The sequence below is a fragment of the Apiotrichum porosum genome, assembly GCF_003942205.1.
Source record: "Apiotrichum porosum strain DSM 27194 chromosome Unknown scaffold_11, whole genome shotgun sequence".
Classification (NCBI taxonomy): domain Eukaryota; kingdom Fungi; phylum Basidiomycota; class Tremellomycetes; order Trichosporonales; family Trichosporonaceae; genus Apiotrichum; species Apiotrichum porosum.
In genome coordinates, this window is record NW_021167118.1 from 701,745 (window position 1) to 717,271 (window position 15,527).

The 15,527-nt window shown below is 59.5% G+C and overlaps 5 protein-coding genes across 5 annotated transcripts; 3 read left to right on the forward strand and 2 right to left on the reverse strand.

Moving 5' to 3' along the window:
- Nucleotides 1–519: 519 nt before the first annotated feature.
- Nucleotides 520–5,368, forward strand: EHS24_001878 (uncharacterized protein; the record flags this gene model as incomplete). Its single annotated transcript, XM_028617639.1, has 4 exons — nt 520–576; nt 788–1,531; nt 1,609–2,088; nt 2,129–5,368. 4 exons carry the CDS (start codon nt 520–522, stop codon nt 5,366–5,368), a joined length of 4,521 nt encoding a protein of 1,506 aa, XP_028474102.1.
- A 224-nt stretch (nt 5,369–5,592) lies between these two features.
- EHS24_001879 (uncharacterized protein) lies at nt 5,593–7,958 on the reverse strand (the record flags this gene model as incomplete). Its single annotated transcript, XM_028617640.1, has 14 exons — nt 5,593–5,705; nt 5,771–5,927; nt 5,984–6,025; nt 6,062–6,112; nt 6,153–6,300; nt 6,345–6,490; nt 6,534–6,708; nt 6,748–6,945; nt 6,987–6,996; nt 7,045–7,085; nt 7,124–7,418; nt 7,475–7,600; nt 7,637–7,656; nt 7,693–7,958. The coding sequence occupies 14 exons, from the start codon at nt 7,956–7,958 to the stop codon at nt 5,593–5,595; spliced, it is 1,788 nt and encodes a 595-aa protein (XP_028474103.1).
- Nucleotides 7,959–8,454: 496 nt separating this feature from the next.
- On the forward strand, nt 8,455–8,784 carry EHS24_001880 (uncharacterized protein; the record flags this gene model as incomplete). The annotated part of the gene is made up of 1 exon (XM_028617641.1): nt 8,455–8,784. One exon carries the CDS (start codon nt 8,455–8,457, stop codon nt 8,782–8,784), a length of 330 nt encoding a protein of 109 aa, XP_028474104.1.
- An 839-nt stretch (nt 8,785–9,623) lies between these two features.
- EHS24_001881 (uncharacterized protein) lies at nt 9,624–12,015 on the forward strand (the record flags this gene model as incomplete). Its single annotated transcript, XM_028617642.1, has 6 exons — nt 9,624–9,662; nt 9,715–9,801; nt 9,848–9,859; nt 9,901–9,984; nt 10,023–10,123; nt 10,167–12,015. The coding sequence occupies 6 exons, from the start codon at nt 9,624–9,626 to the stop codon at nt 12,013–12,015; spliced, it is 2,172 nt and encodes a 723-aa protein (XP_028474105.1).
- A 259-nt stretch (nt 12,016–12,274) lies between these two features.
- PRP43 (DEAH-box ATP-dependent RNA helicase prp43) lies at nt 12,275–14,638 on the reverse strand (the record flags this gene model as incomplete). The annotated part of the gene is made up of 2 exons (XM_028617643.1): nt 12,275–14,510; nt 14,562–14,638. The coding sequence occupies 2 exons, from the start codon at nt 14,636–14,638 to the stop codon at nt 12,275–12,277; spliced, it is 2,313 nt and encodes a 770-aa protein (XP_028474106.1).
- Between the last annotated feature and the right edge of the window lie 889 nt (nt 14,639–15,527).

Below are 15,527 nucleotides of genomic sequence, written 5' to 3' on the forward strand. Positions count from 1 at the left end.
GACGCTGGTAAGAGTTCGACCATTGCTTCACGCAAACCACGGTCAGGTGTTTAATTGCGCACGAGATCCTCAGTCTCGTGAATGGCACGCGCAATAACTGGTAAACATCTCCTTAATCCTGATTTTCGGAATGAGTGCAGCATGAGTGCAACTACACATTGTGAAGTTACTGTGTAGGCTGGAAAGCTCGAACCCACATCCGAATATCGAATTGAAGAGAAACACACTACGCCTTAATACTGGTCACCAAATCTACAAGAGGGACTCCCATACTGCGTTCTCCAATTTACACGTGTGATAGGAATGTGGGAGGTTGATACGTTGATACATGTCACGTGATGTTTCACGTGCCCTCCACGCGTGGCCACGCGCGCGATTGCCTCCGCGCTCTCTGGCCCTCACCGTGGTCATGAGCGCTGCCTACACGTACGTCGATCCAGAAAGTCAATACAAGCATACCTCAGCTGTTGTGCGCACCTCATCTCCAACTCCATAACCTCTCCCTCAGCATTTCGCAACATGGCGGAGAACGCGGATGCCGAGCGCAAGGCGAAGGCCGAGCGCGCAAAGAAGCTGGTGCGTACTGCCTGCTCCCAGCCGAAGCTAGCGGAGGAGCGGCCCACGCCATCCCCTCGTTGTGGCTGCGACTGCGGCGTCGAGGGCCGCATTGTTTGCCCCCAACGCCCACACATGCGCCAAGGCCATCGACGACTCGGTCCTCGTCATTGTTACCACGTTGGGGGTTGTCGTGGACGTGGAATCTATCGCATCCATATGCTAATGGTAGCTCGCACAACGACGAAAGGGCAAGAAGGCCGCCGAGGCTGCTGCTTCGGGAACCGCCACGCCTGCCTCCCCCGCTACGGCGGTGGACACGCCAGCGGACAGTCCGCGTCCCAGCCTGAGTCTCAGTAATGAGGACAGGAAGGGTGCAGCATCAGCGGTTGTTGAGGCCAGCCAGGAGCCCGTGAACGGCTCGGCAACGGCGGATGCCAACGGCAAGGAATCGCACAACGACGCCGAGCCTGTTGCCGAGCTGCAGCCCTCCACGTCCAAAGAGCAGACTGGTGCATCGGTGGAAGGCTCTCGACGCTCCAGCAACAGCCTAGCCAACCTGCAAGAGACAGTCTCCAACCTTCTGGCGGAACGGACAGACCTGCAAGCCGAGATCACGCGCCTCAAAGCCGTCGAGGCGTCGGCCAAGTCGGATGCGTCCCTCCTGGACGAAGGGCGTACGCTGATAGCACGGCTAGAGGAGGAGAAGAAGGCGCTTGAAGACAAGGTCGACGCTGCCGACGTGGCGGCCAAGAAGACCGCGGAGACCGAGGCCGCCCTCGAGAAGGTGCGCGGCGAGCTCGAGACTGCCAAGAGGGAGACGGATGTAGCTCTCGCGGCCCAGGAGGCACTCGAGGACAAGCTGGAGGAGAACAAGGGCAAAGAAGGCGAGCGTGTAGCCGAGTTGGAGAAGGTGCTTGAACGAGAACGAGAGCGTGAGGGCTCGTTGGAAGCCGAGATTGGCAGGTTGAAACAGGTGAGCCGGTCATATCTGATCAAGGCTGACGTCAGAACCACTCAGAGGCATCGTCGAGCCTGTTGTCCACAAAGCAGGAGCTCGACGCGCTCAAGGTCACGTCGGCCAAGACCGATTCTTCCCTCAAGGAACTGCAGTCCGCACACGACGCGCTCAAGGGCGACCACGGCACGCTGTCGGACGATCACAGCAAGTTGAAGAGTACCCACGCCGACCTCTCCTCGACCCACGACAAGCTCAAGGACGAGCACGACACTGCCTCCAAGTCGCTCAAGGAATCGCAGGGTAGCCTGAAGGGCACGTCGAGCGACCTTGACAAGGCCAAGAAGGACCTGGCTGCGACGACCAAGCGAGCCGAAGCTGCTGAGAAGAAGCGTGATGCCCTTCAGAGCGACAACACCGACCTCGTCGCCCAGCTCGAGGAGGTGCGCGGCAAGGTCGTCAAGACGTCGGATGAGAAGGCCGAGCTGGTCACACAGGTTCAGAGCTGGGAGAGCAAGAACAAGGTTTGGGAGAAGACAAAGGAGGAATTGGAGACAGAGCTCTCGGCAGCAAAAGTGCGTATCCACACGCTGTGCGTCACCTGCTCACATTCAGACTGAGGCCGAAAAGGTCCCCAGCCTCACGGAGCGCGTCGAGTCGCTGTCATCCGAGGTCAGCCAGCTTACCGTGTCCAACGAGAAGCTTGCCGAAACTGCCACCGCCCACGATAAGCTCCTCGGCGAGCACGCCACCCTCAAGTCTGACCTTGACACGTCTCGCGAGACGGCTAGCAAACACGAGGCTTCCCTTGGTACCCTTCGCGCGGAGCTCGACAATGCCCAGTCCAACTCGTCCGACCAGTCCGACATGATCCGTTCCCTGCGCGCTGACGCCGACACTGCCGCCGCAACGATCGAGGGCCACCAGAAGTCTCTCAAGGACGTTCGTGCAGAGCTGGAAACGGTCCAAACATCGGCCAGCGAGTCGAACACTGCCCTCGAGTGTACAAGGAGGGAGCTTGAGGAGACGAAGCAAAACGTCAAGGTGCTCGAGGATGACGGCGCAAAGCTGAAGACCGCTCTGGCCACTGCTCTTGCCGAAAGCAAGCAGCACGAAGAGAAGGTGGCGTCGACCAAGTCTGAGCTCGAGTTTGCGTCCAAGAGCCATCACGCGTCCGTTGACAAGCTCAAGAAGGATCTTGAAGCCTCCCAGAAATCTGCCGAGGACCACAGTACCAAGGTCACGGCGCTTACTGCCGATCTCGAGGCGGCCAAGAAAGACCATGCCAGCCAGACTGCAGCGCTTGAGAAAGCCCACGCTGCCGCTACCAAGAAGCACGAGGGCAAGGTCGCCTCTCTCACCAAGGAGCTCGAGGACAAGGTCGCATCCCTCAACGCCGATCATGAGAGCACGGTTGCCGCTTTGACCAAGGAGCACGAATCCACGGCCGCTTCCCTTTCAAAGCAGCTGGAGGCCTCGAGCAAGTCTGCTACCGAGCATGAGGTTTCGGCCAAGTCGTTAAGCGCCGACCTCGCCCAGGCCAAGAGCGATCACGAGACCAAGATTGCCGCTCTTTCGAAAGACATCGAGGCCGCGTCTCAGCAACACGATAGCAAGGTCGCCTCAATCTTGCAGGAGCTCGAGGCCAAGTTGGCAGTTCAAAGCAAAGAGCACGAGGCCAAGGTCGCCGCCCTTACCGGGGAGCTTTCCGCTGCTAAGAAGGACCACGAGACCGAAACTTCGGCCCTCAACGGCGAGCTCAGCGCAACAAAGAAAGAGCATGCTTCTGTTCTTGAGAAGACTGGCAAGGAGCACTCCGACTTTATCGCTAGCCTCAAGGGTGACCTCGAAAAGGCCCAGAAGGAGCACGCTTCGGCTGCGGCTGTTAGCAAGGCGAGCCTCGAAGCCAGCCAGAAGACCGCCAGTGACCACGAGGCATCCATCGCCAACCTCAAGAAGGACCTCGAGGCTACCAAGAAGGCCCACGAGACTGCGGCAACATCGTCAAAGTCTGCCCTCGAAGCATCTCAGAAAGTTGTCAAGGACCATGTGGCGACATTGGCCTCTCTCAAAGAGGAACTCGCTCAGGCCAAGAAGGACCACGATGAGGCAAAGCGGGCCCACGAGTCCTCGAAGAAGGACCACGCGACCGCCGCTACAACTGCCAAGTCGGACCTCGAGGCCGCACAGCAAAAGGTTTCCGAACACGAGTCGTTTATCGCGTCCTTGAAGGTTGACCTTGAAAAGGCTAAGAAGGCCCACGACGCTGCCGCCGCTTCTGCCAAAGACGAGCTCGAATCGGCGCGCAACACCAGCTCGGAGCACGAGACGGCTGCGCAGACCCTCAAGAAGGACCTGACAGCAGCCAAGGACGCGGCCAAAAAGGCAGCCAAGACGAGCGAGGCCGCCCTCAAGGCCTTGCGAAAGGACCTTGAAGCTGCCAAGCGTGCGGCAAAGGAGCACGAGAGTGCTGCCTCGGCACACAAGGAGGATGCCAGTGGCGCCGCGGAGAGCGTGTCGTCGCTCACTGCCGAGCTCGAAGCGGCGCGCGATGCGGCCAAGGACGCCGAAGAGGCTGCCGAGGCTCTGCGTACCGAGCTCGAGAACGCCCAGGAGGAGGCCACTGCGGCTGCCAGCGGTCACGAGGAGACTGCCGCTTCGCTCAAGAAGGACCTCGACTCGGCCCGTTCTGCTGCCAAGAAGCACGAGGACACTGCGTCTACTCTGCAGTCTGACCTTGAAGAAGCGCGCACCGCGACCCAGGATGCGCGAAAGTCTGGTGCCGATGCTGTCGACAAGCTCCGTGCCGACTTGGAAGCCGCCCGCAAGGCCACTGCGGACGCAACTGCTGCACACGAGTCTTCCACTTCCAAGCTGCAAGCCGACCTCGACGCACTGCGCTCATCATCATCCATCGCAGACTCTGCCGCTTCGGCACTCAAGGCAGACCTGGCCGCTGCCATCTCGGCAGCGAGCGAGCACGAGGTGACCATTGCCGCCCTCCGTGCAGACCTTGATACTGCTAGCGCCCACCAGGCAACAGCCAGCGAACACGAGGCGACCATCGCCGCCCTCCATGTGGACCTTGCCGCCGCCAGCACTCAGCAGGAGGCCACAGCCAGCGAGCACGAGGCGACCATCGCCGCCCTGCGTGCCGACCTTGCTACAGCCAGCGCCGAACAGCAGGCCACAGTCAGCGAGCGCGAGGCGACCATTGCCGCCCTCCGTGCAGACCTTGATACTGCTAGCGCCCACCAGGCAACAGCCAGCGCCGCACACGAGGCGACCATCTCCGCCCTCCGTGCCGACCTTGCTACTGCTAGCACCAAGCAGGCGACAGCCGCGTCTGCGTTGAGTTCCAACGCCGACGCGGAAGCTGCCCTCGCGTCTGCACAGGCGGCCCACGCCCTTGAGCTTTCCGACCTCAAGGCCAAGATCCGGCAACTGGAGAGCACGAGCCACGCGGCCACCAGCCGTGCACACGACCTCGCCAAGGAACTGACAGACGTCAAGGCCGCGCACGACCTGCTCCGCGAGCGCGACCAGACCGGCCTGTTCCTCGCGCCCTCATCTCCCGTCTCCTCTGGCCCATCGAGCGCATACCCCCGCCTCAGCGTCGACGCCAACCTGCCCGCCAGCGTGCGGCATAAGCGTGCCGTCTCATTGACGGCTCTCAAGGCGCGCATGGAGCCGCGCCAGTCACTTGGTCGGCGGACGAGCACGCTCGATTCGCTGTCCGAGGATGGGAGCGGAGCGACCACCCCTGTCGAGGTGCGGGTGCCGAGGGCGCAGCAGTTTGGTGACGAGATCATGTACTGCTGTGCGGCGTGTGAGGGCGAGCTCATCTCGTTGTAGCCCTCCCCGCCAGTGGATGGCGAAGAGAGAGAGAGGGAAAGAGACAGAGACAGAGCGAGAGAGAAGCCGAGGATAATGAGCAGGACCAACGTAAGAAGGATGGACACAGCCAAGGTGTCCTAGACGGGATTGTAGACAGCATTACACCATCGCATGAAGTACCGTTACAACAATATAACAATATAGACGCTTTGTCTGCGGTTCTAGAGAGTCCTTCTGGGAGTCTAGCCGAGGAACACGGTATCGTCAATTTCGATACCAAACTCGTCGCGCGCCAACGACTCCATCTGCTTTTGGAGGCGGTCCTCCCATCCAAGCGCGTCGCTGCTGCCCCATCCTGAACGAAGAAGAAAAAAGCGGTCAGCCCACCAACTGCCGAAATCATATTCCTACTCCACTTACGTTGTTTGAGCTTGGTCCACCAGAATGCGACGTCAATCACCCAAAGGGTAAACCTGAACACGACCATTTGCAACCTGTCCTTGAGCCAGGTCTGGAAGCCCACGGCCGAGAGGGCACGAGAACCCGTGAGCGAGTTGGCGTAGCCGCGGGCAGCCCACTGATGGCCGTTGGTCAGCGGTACGACGAGATTGAAACGCCAGTACGACCACGTACCTGTGCAGTCACGTTTACTCTGGAGGACGGAGAGCCGAGTGTCTGGTGGGTTAGAGACCAGCAGCCTGGGACACCCACTTGGTTGTTTGCTTGCATCATCCTTTGGCAGCGAGTGAGGAAGATGAGTTCCTGCCGGGTGAGCATGTCGGCACAACGTCAACCCACCTACCTTTGGAATGAGCTGCTCGCTCTCGAGAATCGCCTTGAACTGGGCCTTGACCTCGAGCTGCAGCTCGTACTCTGATTTCTTGGGGTGGGGGCCCTTCTTGCCCGTGGGCTTGACCTGGGTCGGGCGGAGCATAATCGCAGAAGCAAACCTGGGGTGGTCAGCTTCCAAGCACGTTTAGAGATCACCACTTACATGTTAGGATCCAGGCCCAAGCCCCACTTCTTGCCAATCTTCTCGATTGTGTCGATGTCGAGGACAAACATGGAGCGCCAGAGAGTGGCGTACTCTTCGCGGAACGACTGACGGAGGGTGATGTATAGGCCGTGGTCGAGGACAACCTGAGGGTTAGTTGGTTGAAAGCGCAATGTCTGCCCAGCTCACAATCTGAGGCTTGCCCTTCTTCCACGGATGCGGCCTGACGAGAATGTTGCCTGGGTGCGGGTCACAGTGGACAAAGCCCCATGAAAAGGTCATGGCGCCATTAAGACCGATGGCAAGGTCCATCACCTCGCGCGGATCGAGGCCCCATGCTTCAATCTGCTTCTTGTCATTCAACCTAGAGGTGAGCTTGCCAGACGATACTAAGTGAGCTCACCTGCACCCATCAACCCATTCCATGACCAGGATACGGTCGCTTTCGGGATATCCGTCCTCCTTGCCATATATTCGTGGCACGTACACGTCGTCTCTGAGTTCGGGCGTCTGGGCAAGGAGTGCCGCACACTTGCGAGCGTTGGCGGCTTCCATAGTGAAGCTTGTCTCGAAGCGCATTTGTGAGGAGACGTAGTCGGCGCTGTGATACAGGTAAGCAGACCGCAGAAACTCCCCACGTACACAAAATACACTGCAGGGGGGTCAGCCGGGTGTCCCTATGCCATAGCTAGCAACTTACAAGGCAAGTCAAAGGCCTTCTGCGCGAGCCACATCAGGCTTCTGTGCGGGTTAGCAACGACACCGTCAGAAACACCCACTTGTAACTGAACAAGTCCCATTCCATTTGCTTCGCAATGGCAGGCTTTTGAACCTTGACAGCCACTACCTGGTCGGGATTACCGGCCTCTGGCCTCAAGACGGCGCGGTGAACCTGCGCGACGGACGCCGACGCAAGCGCTTCCTTGGAGAACTCGCCAAAGACGTCCATGGGATCGATGCCGAGGTCGGAGCGAAAGACTTGGACGACTTGCTCGTACGGGACAGAGGGGGCGTTGTCGAATACATGGAAGAAGGCGTCGCGGTAGGGTTTGGGGAGAAGGGCTGCTTGGAGACCTGGACGGGATGTTAGATGGAGCAAGGGAGCAGCAAAGGAGCGACGGCGGACGTACCAATCGCCTGTCCGAGCTTCAGGTACAGTCCCTGGTTAGTATCAATGACCCAGCGGAGACGTTTGGCAACGCGCTCATGGAGCTCGTTGATCTCGTTGGCCTTCTCGGGCGAGAAGTTGAGCTTGTCTGAAAGGGTCAGAGAGATCCTGCTCCTTCACCCACAGTCCAAGGTACACAACAGCCTATTGTCAGCTCATCTGAAGATCGTCATAGCTCACCCAATGTATCCCGTCCGCAAGCTCCTAGTGATCGCGCTCGCATTGAACTTCTTGTCATAGGCGTACACCCCGCCTCCAATGAGACCAAGGACAAGCAACCGCTGGGTCCAGGTGGAGCGTTGCTTGCGTTTTGGGGGAAGCGACGCGGAGGACCCGTTCGGTGCCCCCCTAGAGTGAGATACTGGCGGGGGTGTATCCACTGCCGCACGGGACGTGTAGAATCGTCGCAGCCGCAGCGCCGAGGTTGGCGAAGCGCGCGGTGGCATTGTGTGTTGTTGACAAGAGAGGATGAATGTGGTGGAAATCAAAGCGAAAGTCGAAGACTGGTCTCGGTTGTCCCGCCGCTTGCCGCGATCAGGCACCGAGTGGCGACTGCAAGTCGTCTGCCGATCGGCACTCAAGTTGGTGGCCGCCCGCGTCGACGCAGTCGAGACTCGTGAAATGCGAGGTGGAACGTGGAGTGGCACTATGCCATGTACAGAAGGCGAACCGTCCCATCTTGAAGTCAGCACGCTCTGCGATGCGCGACTTGCGAGCGAGACGCGTTCTTTTGGTATGTGTGGGGGCCCACCGCCCAAAAGCGGTCCAAAACAGAGGGGTGGTGGCGACTGCCTTTCATTGTGTCCGTCGCACCACTAAACGGGGGGGAAGGCTTTGGGTCTCACCGCTTCGTTATACATCCACCGCCTTCTCTCCAACCTCGAAACCCAGTCCCCTTCTTTCCTCTTCAGTAAAAACCTCGAATCCACTACCCATTTCATCATGTCCGACGACCCCAGCGGCGCCGACGTCATTGCTGGCCTCATCTTCATCTGCATTGGCGTGTTCTTCTTCTACCTCAACGACCTCATCGTACCCGTCACTGTTGGGTTCTTCGCCATCAGCATCTTCATCGTCCTCATCGGCAGTCTTGCCGAGAAGATTGCCCCTCCATCTGCGCATGCCAGGGCCGGGCCCGCATATGGCCAAACCAAGCCCTTCAAGTATCCGGCCCCAAAGGTCAAGAACGAAGGCCCAAAGGTTAAGAACGAAGCTCCAATGAGCAAGCCCGGCCCCCCGCGTTTCCACATCAAGTCGGAACAGAGGCGTTGATCGGCTCCTCCTCTCGTCTTCACTCTATGTACCTGCGACGTGGTCAACCCATTGCCACCACTGTTCCGTTGCCACTCCCACCACCATCCCGGACCCACACGGAACCACCACACCAGCGAGACCCCAGCCAATTCCATCATCCCCTCCCCTCTTTGCCCACCCCTGCTATTCTGTCAACCCAGGCATACGAGAACGAAACAAAGGCGGTGCATGCCCCACGCCGCCGCGAGACCACCTACTTAACGATCACCCCACGCGGACCACGACTCGTCAAACCCTGTATCCTTGCTGCCCCCTTCTCTGTGTCCCCCATGCCTCTCCTTCCACCTTGGTGTCATACTGCTGTGTACGTGTACAGTCCGTGACATTAAGATCGAGATGCATATAGTTCTCTGCGTGTTGTGCGAATTATGAAGACTCGACAGCTTGGTCCTAATAAGCCCACTAACTTTGCAGCAGAATAGACGGCCTGACGCCTCCGGTGGTGAGCAGCAGTTGATGAAGTCTCCCCAGCCGGCAAGTCCGACCTGTTGGCCACCAACAATGATAATAGGTCTATCCTCCCTTTGCTTCTCGACCTTGGCAATCTCGTTCTCCTCATCTCGCCCTCCATCAGACCGTGTACATATCATGAGCTGTGAGACTGCTGCTTCACCGCAACCCCGTGTCCACACGGCCAAAACAAACACCATCTTATCGTGCCTTTTGTTATGCGTCGACGGAAGCAAAATTCCTGTCTGCCTGCCGTCAAATGCCAACCACAAGCGGCATCACCATCCATCCATCCATCTATACCTCCTGTCGCTTCTCGTTCGCCTTTGTCCATCCACTGTCTTGCCATGTCGGCTTCACCCGCCCCCGAGGGCCAGCAGCAATGGGTACGTGCCCAGGTGTTTCCCTTGTGCTGTCTCGTAGCTTACACGTTCTCAGAAGGAGTACAAGAACGCCGAAGGAAGAGTGTATTGGTCCCATGTGGTCACGAAGCAGTCGGTGTGGGAGAAGCCCGAGGATCTCAAGGTGAGTTGCAGGATGTGTATGAAGAGTTTAAACTGACATGTTACAGTCGCCCTTTGAGGTTGGTCCACACCAGGAATACACGGGAAGCTAACAGTGCAGCGCGCGATGGCCAAGACGGCTTGGAAGAAGTACAACTCGAAGGGCAGAGAGTACTATGTCAACTCGTCGACCAAGGAGACTCTTGTAAGCTGGTCCAGGTGCGGAGATAGCTGACACTTTAGTGGGACCTCCCTACGGAGCTTGTGCAGTTGAAGGAGCAGGTCGAGGCTGAAGCGGTCAAGCGGCGCGAGCGCGAGCACAGGAAGGTGACGGGCCAGGGAACGTGAGTGACGACAACCTATGCTGGACGATTGCTGACGACTCAGCCCTACCCCGCCTCCCGACTCGCGTTCGCCATCTCCGGGATCCCAATCCCCTGCTGGTGCAGGCGCGCTCACGCGTTACCGCGACTCGCGCAGCGCTACCCCGCCGGTCGAGGTCGAGACGGTCGTGATTCCTCCTGGTGGCTTTACGACACACGAGAAGGCTGAGGCGGCGTTCATCCACCTGCTGAAGCGCGAGGGTATCGATGAAAAGTGGACCTGGGACCAGACGATGCGCCGCATTGTCCAGGATCCGTTGTTCAAGGCTCTGGACACTCTGGCGCAAAAGAAGGCGGCGTTTGAGAAATGGCTCCAGCAGCTCACGGCTGAGAAGCAGGCCAAGCACGCTGCGCGTATTGCCGAGCTGCGCCCGCACCTCACGCGCCTGTTTGCCAACTCGGGCATCATCGAGAGCTACTCGACGCTTAAGACGGCCAACCAAGCGTTCACGCAGGACAAGTACTGGCGTCGCGCCGAGCCCGAGGTCCGCCGCGAGCTCCTCGAGGCCTACACCACCGAGCTGCGTAACCGCGAGGAACAGCAGCGCCGTCAGAAGAAGGAGGCCAACATCTCCGCCTTGACCAAGCTTATCAAGGGCATGGACATTACGGTCACGACTCGCTGGAAGACTGCGCATGATACCATCCTTCACTCTGAAGCGTTCCGCAAGGATCCCTCGCTGCAGAGCATGGAGACGATCGACATTCTCAACGTCTACGACAACTACTCGCGCCAGCTGGAGAAGGAACACGACGACGAATCTCGCCGCCTGCATACCGAGTACAAGCGCCGCGCTCGCAAGGCCCGTGACGGGTTCAAGGACCTGTTGCGCGAACTCAAGACCCAGGGCGAGCTCCACCGCACTTCCAAGTGGAAGGACACCCTGCCCAAGTTCCGCACCGACGAGCGATACACTGCCCTCCTTGGTCTTCCGGGAAGCAGCCCGCTCGACCTGTGGATGGACGAGGTGGACGGCCTGCAGATCGAGGCCGAGGAGGTCACCCGCAAGGTCGAGAACGCGCTCAGGGATGCCGGCAAGGAGCCCCCCAAGCTTGACACGACGCTGGACGAGTTTGAGGCCCTCTGTACTGAAGCCAACATCCGTGAATCGCCCGAGCACTGCAAGACTGCCTACGAAGTGATCCACGGCCGCCTCGCCCGCGCCGCTGCCGAGGAACAGCGCCGCGCAGAGCGTAAGCGCCGGCACAGGATGGAGGATCTGCGCGACGCCCTCAAGAAGGTCCGCACCATCGAGCCCGAGACGACCTATGAAGATGCCCTGCCCAAGATGCAGGACTTGCCCGAGTTCAAGGACATTGTCGACGAGGAGGACCGCCGCGCTGCGTTTGACAAGCACATCCGCCGCCTGAAGGACAAGAGCCGCGAGGCAGAGAGCTCCCGCCACCGCATGGACGTGGATGACCACGACCACCGTCGTCGCTCCGACCGCGATCGCGAGCGCGACAGGGACAGGGACAGGGACTACCGTCGTGGCGAGTACCGTGACTCTGACCGGGATCGCTCCGACAGGGACCGCGACTACCGCCGTGGAGGCGAGTATCGCTCCTCGCACCGCGACGGCAGGGACCGGGACCGCGAGAGGGAGCGCGACAGAGAGAGGGAGAGGGAGAGGGACAGAGAGCGTGATAAGGATCTCGCGAGGGAGAAGGAGAGGGACCGTGAGAGGGAGCGCGAGAGGGACAAGGAACGCGACCGCAGGCCGCGGGAACGTGGCGATAACCGCGAGCGCGAGCCTGAGGATCCCCGGGACCCCAAGCGCCGGCGCCTGTCCGAATCCCGCTCCGCGACCGCGACGACCAAGGAGGACGATCGCGAGGAGGGCGAGATTTAGTAAGAGCGGGTGTTTAGTAAGAGAGGGAGGGGGAAAGAGAGCTGAGGGGCCATGTGTCATGAAATCTATGCCCGTTGGGCTGTGATGCATACTATGAACTGCAGGATCTGTATCGATGTGGTATGGATAGACGTTTCGATACGGTCTTTTGATGCTGGTTGCCGCTTATCAGGCGGCGCAGCGAGGGGTGTGGCCTAGGTAGGCCACAAAAGCGAGGCAACCTCAGCCCGTTGGGCTAAAGGGAAGGGCGGCCAACACTCTAGTGGCGCTCCTTGCGCTTCTTCTTCTTGTCCTTGTCGCCCGACGAGCTCGACTTGCCCGACTTCTTGAGAATGACGCGCTGGAGCGCGCGGCGGATCTCCGAGTTTTCGGGGAACGACTCGGGGTCAAAGTACTGCGGGGCATACTCGAGCAGCCACTCGGGGCGGACCTCGGTGACGGTACGGATAAAGTTGGCCGTGGTGAGGACAAACTCGTTGTACAGGACCCACTCGGGGGTGTGGTCCAAGCCGCAGGACAGGTGGAGGCGGACGACCTGGTTGTCCTTGATGGTCGAGTACGAGCCCTTCTCACCCTCCTTGTGCGCGACCTGCATGAAGAAGCCGCACGCGAGCGCCTGGCGAATGTTGTTCCAGTAGTTCTTGTCCTCGAACGCAGTGGAGACGAGCTCGAGGTCAAACTTCTCCATGCTGCGCTTGAGCTGTGTGCGAACGTTGTCGGCCTGGAGGAGCGAACGGTGGTTGAGGAAGTTTTGCCAGCACCAGTTCTTGGCGTCGTTCTCGTTGCTCTTGTACGCGTGGTAAACGTTGAGCATGGTAAGGTGGTCACCATCGGGGTGGGTGAACTGGGCCTTGGCCTGGTCGGCCTCCTTGCGGGCGTTGGAAGGACGCATGAAGACGTTGGGGACCGAAAGCATGGCAGCGAGCGAGAGCATCTCGTTCGAGCAACCAAACTCGGGCGACGTGATGAGCATCTTGGCGAGCTGGGGATCGAGGGGAATATCGGCCATGATGGTGCCGAGGGGAGTGAGGTTGCCCTCGTCATCGAGCGCGGCCAGGTAGTGGAGGAGCTCGAGCGCACGCATGATGGTCTCAGGAGCAGGAGCGTCCATGTAGTCAAAGTGGACAAGGTCCTTGATGCCGAGCTTGAGCAGCTCGAGGACAGTGTTGGCGAGGTTACTCCTCAAGATCTCGGGGTAGGTCTGCTCCTCGAGCTCCTTGACAAAGTCCTTCTCAGTGTACAGGCGGAAGCACTTGCCGGGGCGAGTACGACCCGCACGACCAGCACGCTGCATGGCCGACGCCTTGGAGATTGGCGAAACAAGCAGCGACTCGACACGGATACGGGGGTTGTACACCTTCTGCTTGCAGAAACCGGGGTCGACAACGTACACAATGCCGTCGATGGTGAGTGAGGTTTCGGCAATGTTGGTGGAGACGACGACCTTGCGGCCGGGAAGACCGTCCTTGGTCGCAGGTGGTGCCGAGTCGAAGATGCGCTGCTGCTGGTGAGGAGGGAGGGACGAGTAGAGGGGGACAACGAGCAACGGGCCAGCCATGCCCTTATTTGCCAGCTCCTCGCCTTCTGCCCTAATCTTTCTACACGCGTCTTCAATCTCCTCCTCACCAGTCAGGAAGAGCAGCACATCGCCCTCGTCCTCGGCTTGGTGAATGTACAGGACCGTGCGGATTGAGGCCTCAACGTAGTCCTGCTCAGGCTCCTGGGTGAAAAAGGTCTCGACGGGGAAGGTACGGCCCGAGACGCGGACGACGGGGGCGAGACCGGTGGGGGAGCAGTCGCCAAAGTAGCGCGAGAACTTCTCAATGTCAAGGGTAGCCGACATGACGATGATCTTGAGGTCCTTGCGGTTCTTGGCCACGTCCTTGAGGAGACCCATAAGAATGTCGGTGGCGAGGGTACGTTCGTGCGCCTCGTCGAGAATGATGGTCGAGTAGCGCTCGAGGAGCGGGTCGTTCATGGCCTCACGGAGGAGCATACCATCGGTCATGTACTTGAGGAAGGTGGTGCCTTGCTCGGTCATGTCCTCGAAACGGATAGAGTAACCGACCTGCTTGCCGAGCTGGACGTCCATCTCGTCGGCGACACGCTTCGCCACCGACATGGCAGCGACACGACGGGGCTGGGTGCACGCCACCATCTTGCCGCGCATATGCGGCAGGTCGGCGTAGCACACAAACTGGGGGATCTGGGTGGTCTTTCCGGAACCGGTCTGACCCTCCATGACAGTGATCTGGTTCTCCTCAAAGACACTCAGGAACTCCTCCATCTTCTGGTAGACGGGCAGCTTCTTGCGGTCCGAGAGGATCTTCTTGTACTTGTCCGAGAAGGGGACAAGACCCTTGAAGGGGTTGACCTCGCCGTCCATAATGTTCTTGCACTGCTCAACAGTGACCTTGCGGGGAACCATGCCCGACAGGGGGTTCTCGACCCTGCCAGCATAGCCGTTGGCGCTCGAGTTGCCGTTCTGGTGGGCGCTGAGGATTGTCAGCTCGGCATCGGGGGGGAGGTCTTGTCAGCTGGCGTACAGGTAAGGGTTCTCCATGGGCGTCGATGCGCCGGCAGGAGTGGAGGTCTTGGACCGCTTGGCAGGAGGCTCGGACATGTCGATGATGCTGGCCTCACGGGTAAGGATACAGCGAGTAGTGGAGAGTGTTGCAACAAGTTGTAGATGTTGTGGGCGGCAAAACGTCTGCTGCCTCGAATTCTTGTCGCCCGCCTATCCATGTCAACAATCTTTGAGACAGGCACCGCATGCCTAAAATTCGCGGGCCTACAAGTTTCGGATCCGGCTCTTCACGGAGGTTCCGGATCTTTAAGCTGGCACGCTCGGCGCGCTCGGCATGGTGCATGAGACAGTTTCATCTCGACGGACGCTGCATCTCGACGGACGCTGCATGCATGGCCATCCGTGTACCGTGTCGCTGTTCACAGTGGATCAACTGGATCACTAGGTCATGGGATCGCTAGGTCCACAGCGTCAAAGCAGGCTCAGAGCCGGCGACCTACAGGCTTTGGAGATGGCGTCCTTTCAACCCCCGACGTCATTCATTAGATTTGGCGGCAAAACGACACCTCTCTCCCCTCTGCGCACACCCAATGACCTCATCCGCCCTCGTCGTTCTGTCCTATAACTTGTACCCCGTCGTTCTGGAGCGACTGCGCGACTCCACGACTCCACTCGATGTCTAAAAGTGTCTGCTACGGGCTGCGCATCACAAGAGCTGGGCGCAAGTGGTGCTACTGGTATCCGAGACTCGTCTCGTCCGTAGTTGACAGCGGTTCCTGCTCGCCCTCTGTGCGTGTGCGGCACTGCCTCTTGTGTCCTCTGTCTCCTCCGCCCCTCCTGGCATATGCGCGCTCCAATTGTGCCATCTCTCAAATGGTGAAACGGTGCAACGTTCCAGCAGTAGACTTCTTCCTCGCCTCTTGCGGATGAAACATGGGCACCGTGTTCCCACGCCTGCGGTGGTGGGAAAATCATGCGTGGACGG